At 40.9% G+C, this 20543-nt stretch overlaps 1 protein-coding gene across 3 annotated transcripts in view; it reads left to right on the top strand.

The window, feature by feature from the left end:
- The window catches only part of Vegfd (vascular endothelial growth factor D), a 28574-nt gene extending 8377 nt beyond the window's left edge, over window positions 1–20197 (top strand). The window contains exons 2-7 of one of the 3 annotated variants that reach the window (XM_028762136.1): window positions 3102–3327; window positions 9235–9425; window positions 12023–12171; window positions 13544–13644; window positions 18276–18471; window positions 19651–20197. In XM_028762136.1, coding sequence (XP_028617969.1) covers window positions 3102–3327; window positions 9235–9425; window positions 12023–12171; window positions 13544–13644; window positions 18276–18471; window positions 19651–19774 — 987 coding nt within the window. In that variant the 3' untranslated portion in view covers window positions 19775–20197. Of the gene's footprint in view, window positions 1–3101; window positions 3328–9234; window positions 9426–12022; window positions 12172–13543; window positions 13645–18275; window positions 19591–19650 lie in introns of those variants that run through there. The other 2 variants (XM_028762134.1, XM_028762135.1) reach the window with 2 other exon arrangements.
- The last annotated feature ends 346 nt before the right edge of the window (window positions 20198–20543 follow it).

Consider the following 20543-nt stretch of genomic DNA (forward strand, 5'->3'; position numbering starts at 1 on the left):
CTCTCTCTCCCTCTCCCTCCCCCTCCCCCTTCCCCTCCCTCTCCCTCCCTCTCTTTCTTTTTCTTCTTTTGAAATTATGGTCCAAACCTGTAAAATAGAACTCTGATTATAAGGTCAATTCATCAGTATTTTTTGAAGCTTTTTCCCACATGCATTCAAGGTGAAGGCAAGTCTGGAAACCTGTGCTCCAAATCTTTCCCAAGAGGGAATAAAGCAAACAACAGTGTGGTGATATCTTGGTGACCTGTTAGGAATGTAACCACCTAGGTCTCTAGAACCAGCTTTGCTCTATGTATAGTAATATTTATATGATGACAAAGTAGTATTGCAGAGACCTTCAACCCTGTGCTTTAAAAACTGCTCTCTGGTAGCTAAAAACCATCAGAGAATGATTTGTTATTTAAGAGGAGAATCTCTAACAGTCTTGAACTAATTACAGAACCAAGGCCACCACTCTAATAAGAAGCAGAGACGTGGGAATGCTGTCTCTCGTCCTCTCATCTTGCTGGCTGATTTTAATCAGTTTAGATTTGAATAGCACTTGTACCAGAGAACTGGAAGAAGTAAAGAGCAACTCCTTTGGCAAAAGTTCTGCAATCAAAGGTTTAGGTGTGTGGGACGATAGTCACACTTTGATGTTGAGCTCTCTCCTACGCGTGCGGATAATATAAAGTTGATTACACAAACATCCACCAGTGTAGAATGATGATTGAGATCCATTTCCAGCCTTTCCCAAATGTATGCCCTAGATAAATGACTTGCTTTTTTTTTTTTGAGTCGTTAGTGTTTCCATTTAGAATTATAAAATGAGTGTTTCCAATTTCTCGGTTATTTCACACTAGGTTTTCAGTTAGCAGACTAAGTAGGCTTTCAATAGCTTTGCGTATGTAAGTCAATGTTGTGGTTTTACAAAGAAACCAGTCATAGGAGTTATTTAGTCTTCACATCATTCACTATTTTAATTCAATCTGCAGGATTACTACTTCATCCTAAGGTTTTTAACATAGGATTTTTTTAAAAGATCCTGAAATCGAATTGAGACCTGTAAAAAGTATGAAGCCATGTATCAACCTTATCCAAGGATGGTATTAGATGAAATTTTACATCCATAAATGAAAATTCTTTCATCAAAGTACAATATAATAATTTTTATTCTAAAATTTTAGAGGAGTTCATCATGAGTACTTGTACATATATTATTTTCACCTCTCCCTTCCCCCCATCCAGTTCTCTCTGACTCTCCCCTACTCCTTAAATTCATGGTCTCTTCTTCTGTAATTATTGTTATACACATAAGCATGCATAAGCATGCAGATGTGCACACACACACACATACACTGAGCCCAACTTAATAATCTTTTTTTAAAGTATATGTTAGTCTTCTTCACTAGCTTATTGAAGCAATGCTGTCAAACCCTTTTATCTTGAAGATCGAATCGATGTGAGGTAGCTTTTCCATAGAACTAGAAAGAGGAGGGGATTAGTCAGGCAAAGAGAGGCCACTGGCACATTAGGATCATTAAGTGTAAGGGCTGTCATGGAAATGAGCAAGTGTTCAGATTTGTCTCCAGGGTTCTCAACTAAAGAAGCTGGACCATGCTCCTCAAGTTCACCACCCTGCTCACACACTCCAGCTGTGCTCGCTAAGCTTCCTTCTCTCCCTTGACAAAAATGTCCTTGTTTCCAACTCTAGAGGGATGTGAGAAACCACCAAGATAATCTCTCTGACCTTCTGAGGCAATCTTGCTCTCTACAGAGCCACACAGCTCCTGCGGCTCACCTGTTTCCAAGGGTGGTCTTTTTATATCTTCATACGGGGTCCAAATAACACCTTTCCTAAAGCTTACAAATATATTTAATACTCTCCTACCCCAGGCAAAAACGTACATACATGCATGTGTATATTCCCATCTGAACTTAGATAAAATGGCTGAGGTGGCTTTAGCCAGGCACAGTCACACAGGACTTTAGAAGCTGAGGCAGAAAGATCACAATTTCCAGACCATCCTTGGCTACAAAATGAGCACTGGCCTCAAAACAAGAACAAGAACAACAACAAAAGGCATAACCTTGACGATACATATTTTGAGACTTTTTTAGTTCATGGACTATAAATGTTAAGAAAACAATGGTAAACAAACACGTAAGGCAATCTAAGTGGAAAATGCTGATAAACTATGGAACCATAAAGTTAAAGCTGCAGGACTGATAGATCTGAGTCTGGGAAAGAGAAGCAATCAAGAACTCAGCTCCAGAACTTGGGAGATAGCTTAGTTGGCAAAGTACCTTCCCAGCATGTACAAAGCCCAAAGACTGATCCCCAGTGCTTGAGGGAGAAACTACAGTAGGAAATGGGCTCCATTGGTTTTCATGGTTTTGATGGCATAGTATATAGCTGTATGTATGCATCATTATTTCATATAACTAAGCCCCTACATTTGAACAAGAAATTACATATCAAAAATCTTTTCTTGACTTGGGACCCCACAAATATACCCATCTAGTCTAGTTGCACTGTATTAGCCATTGCAAATCAGACACTCCTGTAGAGAAACAGTGAGATTTCAGCATATACTAGGAAATCAGTGGCTGTTGTCACAAAATTAGTATAATAGAAGAATCTCTGCTGCTTTTCTGTGGCTGCAGTAGCAAAGTACCATAAATTTGGTACTGAGAACAACAACAAAATCCCCCAAATCAAGGTGTCAAATTCTTTTGGCATGAAGCATTGCCTCATCTGCTTCTGGTAGCAACTCCCTGAGTTGTGGTGTCATCACTTCATGTCCTTCTCCATCTTCATGTGGCGTTGCTGTGTCTACATTTCTCTTGGCTTCTAAGGACCTTGCTCACTGTAGTTTGGGTTTATGTGACTAATACCACAAAGACTTTAACCTACATTATGTGTGCTTTTTTTTTCCTGAATAAGAAAGAAAGTAAGAAAGTAGACCCAGCATTTCAAACTCCACCATTAAACACTGTTTTTTTTCCAGACACAAGTCCACATCAGAATAACCTCAACTATTTTCTTTTCAGATGGTCTATAGTTTAAACTGTTAGCAACTATGGTTATCAAGATACTTTTGTAACTCACTCTTAATTAGGATTTTTCTTTTGAGCGATCATCCCGGTCCGTGTTGGAACGTTCTGAACAACAGATCCGAGCAGCTTCTAGTTTGGAGGAGTTGCTGCAAATCGCGCACTCTGAGGACTGGAAGCTGTGGCGATGCCGGTTGAAGCTCAAAAGTCTTGCCAGTATGGACTCTCGCTCAACATCCCATCGCTCCACCAGATTTGCGGCAACATTCTATGACACTGAAACACTAAAAGGTAGGTGCATGAGTAGAGTGGTTTTCTCTTTCCTTATCAGATAGTGACACCAGCACCAAGTTCTTCCAAACGTTTGAGCAGCATAGTTATGTATCAGTGGGGGTCAAAAGGGTGTTGACTTTGTGACAAGATGCTTCACTGAATAAAGTTGGGAATGGTTCTCAGACACGTGGGCCCTCCATAAATAAATTGATGTAATATAAAAAATAAAGAAACCGGTCATTTCAGGAATCAGTTCTCTCCTTCCACCTTGTGGGGCCAAGGATTCCAACACAGGTCTTCAGGCTTGGCAGCAAGCATATTCAGCCACTGAACCATCTTGCCAGCTCAAGAATTCTGATTGCCAGCTCAAGAATTCTGATTTTTAAGTGTCTACTCCACAAAGAAGTATACTTAGTATGATTTTTATATCTGCATATAACACAAGGACATTCAAATTATCAAAATAAATTTAACTCAGAAATTTGAGGGCAAAGCAAATACAGAAAAATTAATTTTAGTGAGGGGAAAAACATGTTTGCTTAAGAGCAAACGAACCTCAGGTATTTATCAACAAGGAGTTTTCAATTGCTATGCAGACAGAGAAAAACCAACCGTTAAGCTATAGATTTTTTTCTCTTCAAAATCCTGTGGGGTTTTTTTTTTTTTAAGCGGAAAGGGAGATGTTGAAAGGTGAGGCATAGTAATGGTTACTCAGAAAACAACAAAGACATTTTTTGACATGAAATAATCAAGGCTTACAAGTAGAAAATAACATATAGTCAACCTCTGTATCCTCAGGTTCTCTCCCCGACCCACACACAGCTTGGGTTCAGCCAATCACACATACTTACGGGAAATGCATGTTTACTGAGCATATGCAGACCTTTTCTTGGCATACAACGTGCTGAAACAACTATTCATATGGCATATGTGCATTTTATTGGTTACTGGAAGCTATCTAGACATGATTTGAAGTGTTCAGAAAAATGTTGGTGAGCTATTTACAAATTCTAGCCCACTTTATATAAGGGACTTGGTAACTCAAAGATTTTAGTATCTGTAAGGTGTCCTGGAGTCAGTCTTTCATAGACATCAAGGAACCATTATACTTCTAAATTGCTTCCTGGAGTAGGGGTGGGGATGGACATGTGGTGTACATTTATACCATTTTAATGATATCCAGATTGAGAAACAGACTCTTTATAAGACAGCTGTTTATACATATTATGCCACAATGAGTGAGATGTTTTAAAATAAAGTTGTGTGACCTTGATTATGCCTTTACCTCTCTGATGACATATCAAAACAACTCAAGAAACCAGAGTCATTGTTAGACTTAGCCTTATAGATATAAATATGATTTCATGATACATGAGTACATTTATTTTTTAATTTCAGTTGATCCTTAAGAAAAAGTATCCTTTTAAAATAGTTACAGTTCTCTTTGTTTCTTTGCAATCTCTCTCTCTCTCTGTCTCTCTCTCTCTCTCTCTCTCTCTCTCTCACACACACACACACACACACACATACACACAGGATTTGGCTACGGGGAAAGTTATATTTAGATAAAGGAATCCCACAGCAGTGTAAGTGTGAAGAAGGTCCTTTGTGTTCATGCATGAGACTGTGTGTCAAGTAAGTTGGACTTCACAAAAACCAAGCACATCTGGAGAGCACAGGCTTTGACAAGATTACCAGTCTGAAGGTCCGAGGGGAATGTACAGATGCTCCCTGGAGACAATCCTTACCATAAAAACACTACTCGGTGGTTTTTAAAAGTCAGCCAGGTTGACATTTTATAAGGAGAAAGCCACAAAAATTGGAGAATTTGCAGCCTCCATGCTTTCCCTCCTAATTATATGGAGGATTATCTGAAGTTATTCACTAAGTTACAAGCAGGGGATAATCAAATAAGTGTGTCACACCAATTATGATTTGTTATCTACTCCTCTCATGGATTTCAGGGTAATTCCCTGGGCAGTAGTAAAGAACATTGACCTTATGAAACCTTACTCAGTGCCATTGGTCGATTGTAATCTTCTCCAACGTTTAAAACTTAGAACTTTAAAGGCAAAAAGCAAGTAGAAAGTAACATTTAAATAGCATTTGAAACAAGGGAGTTTTCATAAGTTACTTCCTCCAAAGATTTATGACTAATAGTAGCAATTGAAATAGCATCCCCAGTAAATACTTAATTAAATTAATAATAAATAATATTTAATTAAATAATTAAATACTGCCTGAGGATAACTTAATCATCAGAAATTTTAAAATGTTTGTTTTATTTTTTTAATTGGATATTTTATTTACATTTCAGATGTTATCCCCTTACCCCATTCCTCCCCCGCCCCGCCCAGGAACCCCCTATCCCATCCCCCCTCCTCCTGCTTCTATGAGGATGTACCCCCTTCTCCCTCCCACACTCCCACCTCCCCACCCTCGAATTCTCCCACACATGGCATCCAGCCTTCATGGGACCAAGGACATCCTCTCCCACCTATGCCCGACAGGGCCATCCTCCCTTACATATACAGCTGGAGCCATGGGTCCCTCCCTAAGTGCTCCCAGGCTGGAGGATTAGACCCTGGGAGCTCTGGTTGGTTGGTATTGTTGCTCTCCTCATGGGGCCACAAACCCTTTCAGCTCCTCCAGTCTTCACTCTAACTCCTCCATTGGGAACCCCATGATCAGTTCAATGGTTAGCTGTGAGCATCTGCCTCTGAATATGTCAGACTCTTGAAGACCTCTGAGGAGACATCCATATCAGGCTCTTATCAGCATGCACTTCCTGACTTCCACATCAGCATCTACCTTTGGTGACTGCACATGGGATGGATACCCAGGTGGAATGGTCTCCAGATAGCCCCTCCTTTAGTTAAATGTTCATTTTATATTATGTGTTTGTATTGGTGTTTTGCTGGTATGTTTGTCTGCGTACCACTTGTGTGCAGTACCCAATGGAAGCCAGAAGAGGGCATCAGATCCACCAGAACTGGAGTTAAGAGATGTGAGCATCTGTATGGATGCTGAGAACCAAATGTGGGTCCCAGCCAGCACTCTTCTCAGCCATCTCTCCAGGTCTATCAATACATAATTTTAAAGACAGTGTACAGAAACATTCTTCAGGTATCACCCTACTTGTAAAACAGATATTTTTATTTTCATGCCTTTGTGGATCTGAAATACAGGCATCGCCAAGATGTTTGGTTTTTTTCTTTTGATTCAAGGTCTCTCTGGAGGCTACAGTCAAGGTTGGTCTTGGTCTGGGCTCTGAGCATCTCAATGTACTTGCAAGTTCATTCAATTATTTACAAGATTAAGTTCCACACAGGCACTTGGACTGTGAAGGGCCTCTTTCTTCAGTGGCTGTTGGCCAGAGCCCACCATTTGAGGTAGCTTCAAAACTGACTTTCAGGCTGGAAGGTGGTGTGGAGATTAAAAGGACATACTGCTCTTGCAGATAACCCAAGTTTGGTTCCTAGTGGTTTGCAACCACTCAGGACTCCAGTTCCCTGGGCATTTGTTACCCTCTTTTGGTATCTGAGGGCTCTGCACTCACGTGCACCCCACCCCAACATACATGTGCACCGCCCCATACACACATACATACACATAATAAAAGTGAAATGAATCTTTTTTAAAAGTGGCCCTTGGTGAGAAAAGAAGTGGGGAGGAAAAAAGAGAGGATAAAGAGAGGTGGGCGCAGGAGAGAAACAAAGTGAGAAAATAGTTTCAACCTAAGCACCTAGGTAGTAGCATCCTGCTTTGCTGTGTTCTCTTCACAAAAAGCCAACCACTGGCTCTCATCAGCACAAAAAAAGGAGGGGAGCTTGTACAGGGCATGGCCACCAGGAACTGGGGATCAGCAGAGGTTAGTGTTAAAGCTGCTTACTACAAAAGAGTTTCAACACATTCCTAGTATAACATAGTCTGCAGTTCCATCTGTGACAAGCTGAAAGCAACTCCTCCTGCCCTCCCCCCAGAAAAAAAAAATGGTAGGGAGGCTACACACAGCATTAAGAGTCAAAATCTAATTTACAAAACGCTGAGAGTGGGGCTGGAGAGAACTCACTTGTTACAATCAAACACTGCTCTTTCAGAGGACCCCAACTGGGTTCCTAGCACCCATATTAGGCAGATGACAATTGCCTTTAATGCCAGCTCTAGGGAATTTGACACCTCTGATATTTGCAGACACATTCTCTCTGTGTCTGTGTCTGTGTCTGTGTCTGTGTCTGTGTCTGTGTCTGTGTCTGTGTCTGTGTCTGTGTCTGTGTGTCTGTGTCTGTCTGTCTGTCTGTCTGTCTGTCTGTCTCTCTCTCTCTCTCTCTCTCTCTCTCTGACTCTCTCCTCTCTTCTTTCTCTGTGTCTGTATCTCTTTCTCTCTCTGTCCCTCTTTCTCTGTCTGTCTGTCTGTCTCGCACTCTCTTCCCCTCTCTCCTTTCTCTGTGTCTGTCTCTATCTTTCTCTCCATCTCCCTCTTCCTCTACCCTCTCTCTCTCTTACACACACACACACAGAATTAAAATAATTATTTTAAAAATGGTAAACACTAGGCATGATGATGCACACCTTTAGTTTCAGCACTCAAGAGGCAGAGGCAGGTAGATCTCTGCATTCAAAGCCACCAGTCTGGTCTACATGGCAAGTTCCAGGCCAGCCAGGACTTTGCAGTGAGACTCTGTCTCAAAATAAAGGAAACAAATGGTGAGAGAAAAGGAAACGAAGCTATACAAGAAAAGTATGTACTATTCTTTACATGCAGGTGTGTGGTACACGCATGTGTGCACATGCATATAGATAGATGTGTCCCTGTTTGTGCATCTGAAGGCCAGAGATCAATGCTGAGCGTCTTCTTTAGTCATCGTTCTCCAACTTAGTTTTGGAAATAGGGTCTCTCATTGGAACTGGAGCTCAGCAGGTCCCAAAGAGACACCTGTCGCTGCCTTCCCAGCACTGGGATCGTAGTACATCAGTGTGCCTAGCTGTTATGTGGGTTTTCAGGATCTGAGCTAAGGTCCTCACACTTGTGCAGCCAGCACTTTCCCCCAAAAGCCATCTGCCCAGCCCCATATTTCCCTTTTTATCGCTAGAGTTGTATTTCTATTTTTCTGGTTTCCCTCAAATTAGTTATGGCCATGGGGTTGCTCCTTCTGTTAAAATGAAAGGGCTTATTTCATCATCTTCTGTAAACTATTGGATGGTTCCAAATGTGGAAAGTCTGATTGGAGAAAAATGTAATTCCCTTGGAATGTCCACTCGTGTGTTTGCCAAGTCTCAGTGCACTTACACAAATAGGCAACAGATACTCATTTTAAAACCTACTCCTACCTGGCTTCAAATAGTAGAACAACACTCACACTTTTTGTCTTCACCTTGTTCCACTGACTTCTTATTAGCCACCCTTTGTATATGGCCCCAGTGTAGCTATATGCAAGGTATAGTGCTCTCCCCTAAGGGGAAAGAAAATATTTTATGAAGTGATGGTATCAATGGCTAAAGGATGGAGAAAAATAGCCATCTAAGTGTTAAAAAGGTTTCTTGGTGGTTAAGATCACTTGTCACTCGTGAATAGGACCTAGGTTCAATTTCCACATGGTAGCTCACAACTATCTGTAACTCTTGTTGCAAGGGATCCAATGTCCTCCTTTAGCCTACAAAGGCACCAACCACACATGTGGTACACATACATGCAGGCAAAATACCCATACACATAAAATAAAATAAAATAAAATAAAATAAAATAAAATAAAATAAAATAAAATAAAATAAAATAAATACATTTCTAAAAGACATGTTTAAATGTCCACCAAGTGAAATAAGCAAGTACAAAAGGACAGAGTGTGGGGGTGTGTGTTGTGAAATGCCTATGTTTCATGTCAGGGCCATTTTGCCTACTGGCCCCAATGAACGTTATTCCTATAGTTATAGATGAAGAATGGCAGAGGACCCAATGCAGCCCTAGAGAAACATGCGTAGAAGTCGCTAGTGAGCTGGGGAAGACAACCAACACATTCTTCAAGCCCCCCTGTGTAAATGTCTTCCGGTGTGGAGGCTGCTGCAACGAAGAGAGTGTGATGTGTATGAACACAAGCACCTCCTACATCTCCAAACAGGTACGAGGAAATGAACACGCTGCCGCTGACCTTGCTGCCAAGCACTAAATACTTTATGTGCCAAACCTCATTTAATTCCCCAAACAAACACGCGGGATATCTCAGCCTCCTTTACAAGCAAAGAAACAGAGGCTCAGGGAGGTAACACAATATCTAACACGGCACAGCCTCAACAGTTATCATCCACCTAATGCTGTACTATCAAGAATTAGTACATATGGATGGTACATAACAGGGCATTTAAAAAAAAAGGAAGCTGTGCCATCTCATGTAGCTGTCTTGGTGTATTTAATTTAGTTGGAGAGACTGAGAAAAGTTTCTTGAAGGGTAAATGTGACAAGGGTCACCTAAAAGGAGGGGTGTGCTCTCACCCTAAAACTAAAGAGGCTGAAGGAGGGAGCAGGCATAGAACACAGGGAGAATGGTAGAGGACTTCTCAGTTGCCAACCATTAGCATGGCATGGAATGTAAGCAGGTGCTGGGAGAGGCAAAGCAGACAGTCATGGGGGCCAGCAACTGCAGGCACAGAGCCCAACAGGGAAGGGAGAACATGTCTAGATCACTGCCGTAGCATGGAGAACAAAGGAACAATAGGCAGCACAAGACTTTCGAAAGCATCCTGCAGTCCTCATGAGAGAAATCAAGTGACTCAATCATATCACCTTTTGCCCTGTAGCTAAGTGTTCTTTTCTACAGCTATCATCTTCTTGTAAAATGTAATGGATGCATTATCAAAACATTGGAAATCAAGCCACATTCCTGTTGGTCCTCTGTTGCACATTCCTCATGTGTTAATACAACTCACCTAGCATTTTCTTGTCTCCTTATGATCATGTAGAAGACAATTACATAGGCGTCAAATAAATCTATGCCAAGGAATGTTCTAAATGCCCATTTGTTTTGTTACTAGGTTAAAGTTTTCTTAATTTTGTTCTTTCTACCATCTAAACTGTTCGTGACACTGTAGCATTAATTTTGCCTAAATCCTTTGGGAGAATTGTGGAAATCAGAAATCTGACCCTATTTGATAATTAGAAACAATAATGTATGGCTACGATCAACTGTTAGTAAAACCAAGCTTGCATAACATAAGAGGGTTCAATTCATAATCGTGCTATTCCCTAGAGGATAACTGAAGAATTGTGTAAGAACATGAAATTTATGCTGAAAAATACCCTTACTTGTTCTTGTTTTCATGACATGTCGAAAAGTCTAAATAAACACAACCTGAATGAATTGTTTCCACTTAGTAGATAGTTTTTGACTGCAGCACTCAACAAATGATTCACATGAAATAATTTATTCAAGTGTAAGTGCACAGCAGGATTTTTTTGTTCCAAACAGATGGGTATGTAGTTTGGCACTTCCTATCTTAAAGGTACAGTCCACGTGATCAACTATCTTATTAGAACCAAAGTAAATAGAACTGCATGGAATGGTGACTGAGTGGACAGTCCCTTAAAATTAAGCTCAAGTTCATCTACACTTCATGAAAACATTCTTGAAACCTGTGTGTGCTCTTTGGGTACCTCTTTCTCTATCTGTCATGTAAGGATCATGAATAAATATAATGCCTTTTAAATTATTTTTTAAAATTTTTATTTATATTAGTCTTGTGTGTCTGCCACATGAGTGCAGTGCCTGTGACTGCCAAAAGAAGGCACCAGATCTCCTGGAGCTGACGTTACCAGTGTTGTAAGCCACTTGATATGGGTGCTGAGAACCAAAATCAGGTCTTCTGCACGAGCAGCAAGTGCTTTTAACCACCGAGCCATCTCTCCAGGCCCCCAAATATAATGATTTTACAAATGATAAATAAATTAATAATTAAGTATGTACAAAAGAGAAGGCATATAGTAACATAGAAATAAGCATACTAGCTATAATTATCTGTCTGGGTATGATCGTAACATACAACATACACAATACTTTTATAGCAAATGCCCTAAAACTCAGGGGCTTTAAGTTATTCTCTCTTGTGTATCTGAGGTTCAAATTTCTCCAAGGTGCTGTGTGAGTTCAAGTCTGCTTCCTATGACTAGCATGGCTTCCGGGCTGTATCCATTTCATGGCTATACCATAAGGAAGAGATAATAAACCTTGCAAAGCATGCACGGTCCTAATTTGTACTGTGTCATGACAGCTAACATCTTATTGGCCAAAACAAGTTTTATGGACAAGCTCAATGTCAGGAGGTAGGAAATTGTCATCAATAGAAATGGTTTGGGAAGGGATGAGTAAATAGTTTAAATAATAATCAAATCCACCCAAGTCCCAAAGAACCGCCAAAGATTTAATTTTGTTTATCCTTACAATTTATACTCAATTTTAAAAACAAGAACAGAGACCAGGGATTTTAAAGAACTCTAATGATGGTGAAAAGAACAGATTCGGAAAACACTTAGGAGACCAAACCAGATAAGCCCTCCTGTCTCCTGACTCCCAGCATTTCAAACCACTTACAATGACTAACTCCACTGCGCATGAATAACTTTGCTAAAGTCATTACCATAAAGGATAAGGGCAAAATGCAGATGGTGGAAGCTGAGAAAAGTATGCAATAAAATTTATATCATGGTTCTCTTTCTTTGCTGTAGCTCTTTGAGATATCAGTGCCTCTGACATCAGTGCCCGAGTTAGTGCCTGTTAAAATTGCCAACCATACGGGTTGCAAGTGCTTGCCCACGGGGCCCCGCCATCCTTACTCAATTATCAGAAGATCCATTGAGATCCCAGAAGAAGATCAGTAAGCATTTCCTGGACTTGATAATGTCTGTTCTTGCTTTTGACAAAACTGTGTGTACATTCCTTTACTCATTATAGAGGTATCCCCAGAAAGACATGTATTGCACGATTTCTGTTTTATGGAGCATTAAAAAACAAAAAGACATGAAAATAGAGGGGGGAATTTTTAGGGGAAAGGAAGCAGATGAAGAGGAGGAGGCAAAGGGGAGAAGAGAGGGGAGGAGTGCAGGTGAAGTATATTTTATGCATGCATGAATATGGTATGGTGAAAAACATTATTTTTTTTTACAATATACACTAATAAAATATTGAAGACACAAATAGAAAAAGATACAAGTAAAGTTACAAAAATTACATTCTCTTCATTAAATTTTTTTCATTTTCTGGCTTCAAAACCAGATCTACTCATAGGATTTGACAAACACATTATTTTTTACTAGGTGCTATATCTATATTTCAGTGGGGCTCCAAACCTTGAGAATTATGAACACAGCATGTTTAGTCACAGACACATTTGGGGTTTTACTGCGTGGGGTTTTTTTTTTGTATGTTTGTTTTGGATTTTGATTTTTTGAGACGGGATCTCACTTTGTTCCCTTGGTTGACCTGAAACTCACTATGTAGACCAGGTTGCCCTTGAACCCTCAGAGATCTGCCTGCCTCTGCCTCTGGAGTGCTAGGATTAAAGATGTGCTGCCACATTGGCCCAACACCTCTGTTCTTAACGTGAGTTGCTGAATGCATTGTAAAACTTCTCCAGCCTCATAGCTCCAGTGTCTTCCTGCACTCCTTTGCAAGCAGTGACTCTCATAACTTCAAGTTTAGGTTCTAAAGTTTCCTTCACAGAATATTTATAACTATAGAATTATTATCTCATAAGGTGCCATTCCTAATATAAAGTAAGCTCTGTATTTTATTTTGTTTAGGTTTGTATCTGTGTATGCATGTGTGTAGCTCTGTGCAGATCTGTGCATGTACCATTTGAGTCCAGAAGAAAGTGCTAGATCATTTAGAGCTGGAATTATAGGTGGTTGTGAGCCGATCCACATGGGTGTTGAGAACAGATCTCAGGTCCCTTGGAAGAACAGTCCTCGTTCTGAACTGCTGAACCATCTCTCTAGCCCCAAGATTAAGGTCTTTAAAACTGTTTTCACATAGTTGTTATTTCTTCACAGTCACCATGCCGTGAGAGACAGTGATCTCAAACATTTGTTCCCCTGTATCACTCTTAGAAACAAAATTTGAAAGTCCTAGCATGCTCCACACAGAATATTTAGATTATTAGCTAATAAATATTAAGAATGACTTAATATTCCCAAAGTAGAATTACCCTGAAAACCTTTTAAATCTGGTTCATTACTTTCCTTTCCTAGATGTCCTCATTCCAAGAAACTCTGTCCTATTGACATGCTGTGGGATAACACCAAATGTAAATGTGTTTTACAAGATGAGAATCCACTGCCTGAGACAGAAGGTAAGGATGGCAGTAGTGAAGTAATAACCATACTGATAAAAAGAGCACAGCATTTAGCATGGCTGAGCATTCACTATGACCAGGTGTATTAGTTACTTCTCTGTGGTTGTGATGAAATGACATGACCAAAAGCAACTTCTGGAAAAAGGAGCATATTTTGACTCATGCTTTGAGGGTAATAGAGTCCATCATGGTGGGGAAGGTATTTGAGAAAGCTGGCAGGGCATCAGGAGCAGGAAACTGACTGATCACATTTCATCTGCACACAGGAAGCAAATATAAAGCAGGAACTGGGGTGAGGCTATAAACCACCAAAGCCCGCCTCTAGTGATGTACTTCCTCCAGAAAGGCCCTGCCTCCTAAGGATTCCATAACCTCCCCCAGACAACTGAGGATCAAGTATCTGAGTCAAGCCACAACATCACACAATGTTCATGACAACTCATGAGCACCTCTCTTTACAAGCACACAGAGTCTACCCCGAGATAGCTAGTCATTTCCTGATTCTCCACAGATAACAGTGGCAGAAGTGGTTGGATTTTACAGCCTTCTCTTGTTTGCTCTGCTGTTCATTCTCAAAGAAAAGTACAAAGTGGGCAAAGCCCCCTAAAACAGGTGTTAAACTCTAACGAAAACTACTTCGGGGTGAAGCACATAGGTCATTTGGCACTTAGTTTCATCCAACTGCATCATTTGAAAGCAAGCCATTAATCTAGGGAAAAATAAAGGAACGAAGAAGGATACAAGGAAACATTTGTCTATAACTGGAGCACACCATGCTATTGGGCTAAACCACACAGGGAACTGCTAGCCTGCCATTATGTCTCCCGATCTGTTAGAGCTGTCAATCCCAAGATGAACATATGGCTGAACAAACATGAGGGGTTTACTGTTTTTAAATTCATTTGCACACGTGTGACATGGTTCCACTGAAAACTATCACAGGAGACCATGCAATGTGAGCCTTGTTTGTTTTAAACTATGATCTCCTAGCAAGAATAGCAAGGGCCCAGAGCCATGGAATCTGTCATACAAATGAAATAACAAGCTGTTATTGCTCTTGTGGTGATGTTCTGGTTCTCAGCACCTTTGTATGAGCTCAAACTAGGATGTGAAGTAAAATATTTTTGATGTTACATAGTCAAAGGCTCACACATATAGTTTGTACACAGACACAACGAAGTAAAGGGTGACAATTGAGGCAGCATGCCACAATGCAGTTGCTAAAACACCATCAGCCACTGCATGGAATCAAAGTCAAGGAGTTCTCTTGGAGAACACTTGAAATAAACAGGTTGGCCCTACAGGCTTGGGGAGGGGTCATCACCTGGCTGGGGTATCTTCTTTCAGGGGGGATGTTAATTCCTAGGGAAGACTCACTTGGGTAGGTTCATATATTGAGGATGAAAGGAGAGATGTGCTCTGAGCAGGGCTTAGATGAGAAAGCAAAGCACAAACCCAGTGCTGGAAAAGGTTAGCAGGGGATGCATTGCTTACTTTTTAGGTGCTGTAACAAAATATCTGACAAAAGCAATGGAAAGAAAGAAAGTAGGACTGAAAAAAAGAGGGAGAGAGGGAGGGAGAGAAAGAGGGAGGGAAGGAGACCTTATTTTGCCTTTCACTTTGACACAGATCAGTCCATCATGCTGGGAATGATCTGGCAGCAAGAGCAGTGCTGATCAGATTGTGTTCACAGCCAGGAAGCAGACAAGCTCCTACCCATCAGCGTTTCCTGTTCCCCTCTCTCATTTTATTCAGTCTGACTCCCCAGCTCACATTTACAGTGGGTCTTCCACAATTAAACTTCTCTGGTAGTATCCTTATAGGTACACCCAGAGGTGTAAGTACTAGAATCCAGTAAAGTCAACAATGAAGGTTAACAATACTATGGGAGCACACACATACAGAGGGAAAGGATGAAGAGATGAAGCCAGGAATACTTGTATTGTGAATGGACTGAGTAAGCTCGTGCTGGAAGAGCCTGGATGTAATCTTTTGGACAAATGAAAACCACCCACATGATTCAAGAAAGACAGTGGCAATACCCGTTGGAATTGTAAAAACATCTAGCCAGCAACAGTGTAGAAGAGAATGAGTTGCTTTGAGCAGAAAATGGGGCAGGAATCTTTGGGGGGAAGCTGTAACAATGGTGGAGGTGAGAAAGCAGAGTTGGTTGCAGCTCTGTTATTTCTGGTTCTCACCACTCATAACATCCTCATGTGCCCCAGCTCCCATCTGTTTCTCCAGTGGTCCCATTCTGCCGATGACACATTACTTTCTGTGCACTAAACACTTTTTCTGGATAAAAAGATTGAGCTAAGTTCCTTGTCGACAGTCATCTATTCTCCAAATGAATGCAGTTGATGCGAGTCCAACTCATTTCCATTGTCCTAATGAATAAAACATAACAATAGTAGTGAATGGAACAAGGCTGAGGACAAGATACATTGGTAATCCATCCCTAGGGACAGACACCAATATATAATATTTCGAGGTGTCAGCCCCAGCTAGTTGCTATTCAGCCTAATTCTCCTGAATCCTGTCTCTGTTGTCTTCAACTTGCTAAGGACCTATGTTCTGCTTCTGCCACATACTGTGCTGAACTCCTCAGGATCGAGTTCCACCTAAACTACTCTGCTGAGCCAGCATGGAGTTTTCTTGTGAGTCTCTGATGCCACCTAGTGCTCAAATATGAATCCTTTAAGAGTCAACTCCTTTTCAGTAATCAAGCCTTCCTTGTCTTGCCCTAAATTGATATTTGCCTCACGGATTTGTAGCATATGCAGCTCATCTATTTTCTGTTCATGAGATTCAAAATGGACTCTTTGTGAATATCCAGTCCAGCTACTTTCTAAATATGTGTCAATTAAAGAACAGTCAAAACCCATGAGACTGGATTATGAGAGATTGCCATTTTGAGGTGAGGTGGGTGGAGAAGAGAGGGAGGAATGGTGGGCTAAGAATGAGTATGGAGGGTTTTTAGGGTCAAGATCATGGAAGGTCTTTTATATCCTGATGTAAAATTTGATCTTTTGTGTGTGAAGGAAGACTTTAAGACACTTAAAGCGTGGCTGGGCATGGTGGCTCACATCTTTAATCACAGCATTGAGGAGCCAGAAATAGGTGGATCTCTATGAGTTCAAGGTCAGCCTGGTCTACATAGCAAGACACAGGAATATCCAGGGCTACATAGTAAGACCTTGTCTTAAAAATATAAATAAAAATACATTGAAAGCTTTGGTGGTGATTGGGATTAGGTTAGCATTTGATGGTCACAGGAGGGAGACAGACTGTAGGGATGCACGCTGTGGTTGTGACACGAGTGGCAGCCACAGACACAAGAAATATACAAGGTACTGGGTGGGTTGTGACAGAGGTAGTGTCATGGAGAAGAGAGAGTATGAAAAAGGGACAGAGTGGAAATAGTGACCACACGACCTAGTGGACAATGATGTCAGCCCCCAAATGAGGCAAACTAGACAAGAAGCAGGTTTGGGGAAGAGATATTCATTTTCTTCGAAAACCTTCATGAATGCGGAAATGAAAAGTGCATGGTCTTCAAAATTTTTCACCTTCTCTACTGATTGTTTGCTTTTGCTTTCCATTTGAGACAGGCTCTTAGGAGCTCCAGTCCAGCCTTAAACGCAATATGTAGCAGAGAATGCCCTTGGACTTTTGATCCTTCCGCCTCTACCTCTAGAATGAGTGCTAGAATGACAGTCATGTGTCACCACACCCAGTTCAGGAGCCACTGGAGATTGAGCCCAGAACTTCTCATGAACTCTAAGCAAGCATTCTACCCAGAAAGCCACACCTCCTAGCCTGTCTCTTACTCATTTTTGCAATATATCTCAATTCACTGATCGAGATCGGACCACAGTTCATTGTTACCTTTATACGTTTTATACAAGTGTGGTGATCTAAGATGAGGGAATGCATCATTGGTTGTTTGGAAATTCTGAGGAAAACATTTCTACAACATTAGTGCTCTGGTTCCCGCTCTTTTAAAATACTGGAGAGGACTACATTCATACTCATAGACAGCCTACATCTTTTCATTACTGGCTGGCTGCATGAATATATATATATGATTTGTTTATTTTTAATTCATGTGTATGAGTGGTGTTTTACTTTGTTTTGCCTGTATTGCTTTTACATGGTGTGCATGAAATGCCCATGCAGGCCAAAAGAGGACAATAGCTGTCCTCCACTCCCACCCCCCCACCCCGAGATTTCAGTTATGGGTAGTTTTAAATTGCCATGTTGATGTTAAGAACCAAACCTGGGTCCTCTGCCAGAGCAGGGAGTTCTCTTAACCCTTGAGCCATCACTCCAGCACAAGAATTTTTATTTTAACAGATCAGTCACCAACATAAAACTCTGTCAGAAATATTCATCTTATGGTTTTTTTTCATTTAAAATCTAAGAAAACACATGAGTTCTATGCTTATGTTATAAAACAGCAGATGGATCTCTTCCACCCTGTGAAACTACTAAGGTTAAAAAAATATAGACAAGAAGATTGGGAGGGTCCAAGCTTCATTGGGAAGATGTACAACTTGCAATTAATTTGGATCATCACATTCTCCAGGCTCCAGTTGCCAAAGCAACCCTTTCCTGTTTCTGTTTAGAGCACTCTTACCTCCAGGAACCAGCTCTCTGTGGACCACACATGACATTTGATGAAGATCGCTGTGAGTGCGTCTGTAAAGCACCATGTCCTGGCGGCCTCATTCAGCACCCAGAAAACTGCAGTTGCTTTGAATGCAAAGAAAATCTGGAGAGCTGCTGCCAAAAGCACAAGATTTTTCACCCAGACACCTGCAGGTCAATGGTCTTTTCACTTTCCCCTTAACTTGGTTTACTGGTGACATTTAAAGGACATATTAAGCTAATTTGTTGGGGCTCTTTTCTCTCATTGCCCAAGCACACTCTTACAAAAAAAAAAAAAAGGAACACAAACATTTGGCATCTAAGAAATATGTGGAAGTATATAAAGTGATGATTAAATTGTTTTGTTGTTTCAAAACAGGGTCTCAGGAATTACAGACCTGTACTGCCATGCCTGCCATTACGCTATCATGAGCGAAAAAGAAGCCACTGACATTTAAACAGGGTTAAGGGAGGTTCGGCGCTCTCTCTCTTTCTCTCTCTCTCTCTCTCTCTCTCTCTCTCTCTCTCTCTCTCTCTCTCTCTCTCTCTCGGCAAGAAACTTAAGAATGACTACAACCCTTGGAGGCCATTGATTACGTTTTGATCAATTTCAAAGTCTACCCAAACTAACTACCAAGATTTTTAAAAATTAATTAAATTTGTTCTTTGACAATTTCATACACATATAAAATGCATTCTAATTACCTTTACCCCTACACTCTCAACTCCAGCCTATTCCTGACAACTCATTTCCTTCTTACTCGTCTTTCCCATTCTCAAATCTCTTTGTTTTTTGTTTTGTTTTGTTTTTTGTGACCCAATAAATGCAGTCAGAGCCATTTGTGTGAGCACAGGTTTGGAACTATATGTCAGAGCTTGTTTGGCTCACCCACCAATAGGACCAAAACTGAAGACAGTGATTCCAGATTCTCCAGTAGCCTACAGCCCATTACCCCCACCTCCGATGAGTCCCTTCTAAATGCATAATTGATAGTTGAGAGTTTGGCCTCCTGTAAGTCTAGGGAAGATCATCACAGCTGTGTGAGTCCCTGCTTGCAAAGTCTACATCATGCCTAGAAGATAGTGTTTCCTAGCCCTTCTCTCTGTCTTCTGATTCTTACATTTTCCCCAGTCCCTCTTCTGCTGTGCCAGGCTCACAGGAGGTGGTATCAACATCTTTGTTAGGGATGAATCCTCAGCCAGTGGAGTGCCCATGTAGAATAGTACATTGATACCTTAAGTCCATGTCTGGAAATTTTTCTTTGCGAACAATTAAATGAAATCCGAGCCAAATGACGTATCTGAAGTTGATCCTTGCTTCTAAAGTCTCATCTTCACTTTCTTTTGCGACAGCTGTGAGGACAGATGTCCTTTTCACACCAGAACATGTGCAAGTAGAAAGCCAGCCTGTGGAAAGTACTGGTGCTTTCCAAAGGAGACAAGGGCCCAGGGGCTCCACAGTCAAGAGAATCCTTGATTCAACTTCCTTCCAAGTTCCCCATCCTTGTCATTTTAAACAGCACTCTGCTTTGTCAAGTTGCTGTCACTGTTTCCCACCCGTGCTCCAGGTGTTAGAAAAATTGATTTTACCTGGTGCCATGGTAAAATCATTACATTTCCATGCAATAGCAGCTGGATGATTCCCCAGTTCACTGACAAATGCCCCTTGTTTGGATGAATGAGAAAAGGTTGCCTGAAACAGAGTAGTAGTAGGTGCCACGTGATTGATTCTTTAGACTGGCAAAGTCTAAGTGCCATGCTTATGAGTTATTCTGCTTCCTTCTTATGTGGAATTTCGTTTGTATGATCAGCACTCATGCAATTCCCATTCAGCTTGTACTTTTCAAGTTTACTGAACCACTGTTTTATATTTAAATGTATTTAAAGGAAATAAACACTGTTACGCAACCCACAGAAGTCAGTGTTATTTACTATGTTCTTCCTCCACATATCATGCAAATGGGAAATATTTTTAAGACCAAAGAAGTGGGAAGTTCAGGGAACACATAAATAGACTAAAACTAGACCTTGGTTTTGGGAAGCCAAGGCAGATCTCCAAGCGGGTTTATCATTCTAATCAAGGATAACACAGGAGTTCTGGGAATCACTCTGTGGTGAGTGAATAAACTGAATAAATTGAACTTGACCATCTTCCTTTTATGGAGAAGAGCCTAACAATGCCCTGTGTGTGTGTGTGTGTGTGTGTGTGTGTGTGTGTGTTGCTTTCATGTATGATTGTGCACCAT

This window comes from Grammomys surdaster, unplaced genomic scaffold, assembly GCF_004785775.1.
Source record: "Grammomys surdaster isolate TR1022 unplaced genomic scaffold, NIH_TR_1.0 131, whole genome shotgun sequence".
NCBI lineage: Eukaryota > Metazoa > Chordata > Mammalia > Rodentia > Muridae > Grammomys > Grammomys surdaster.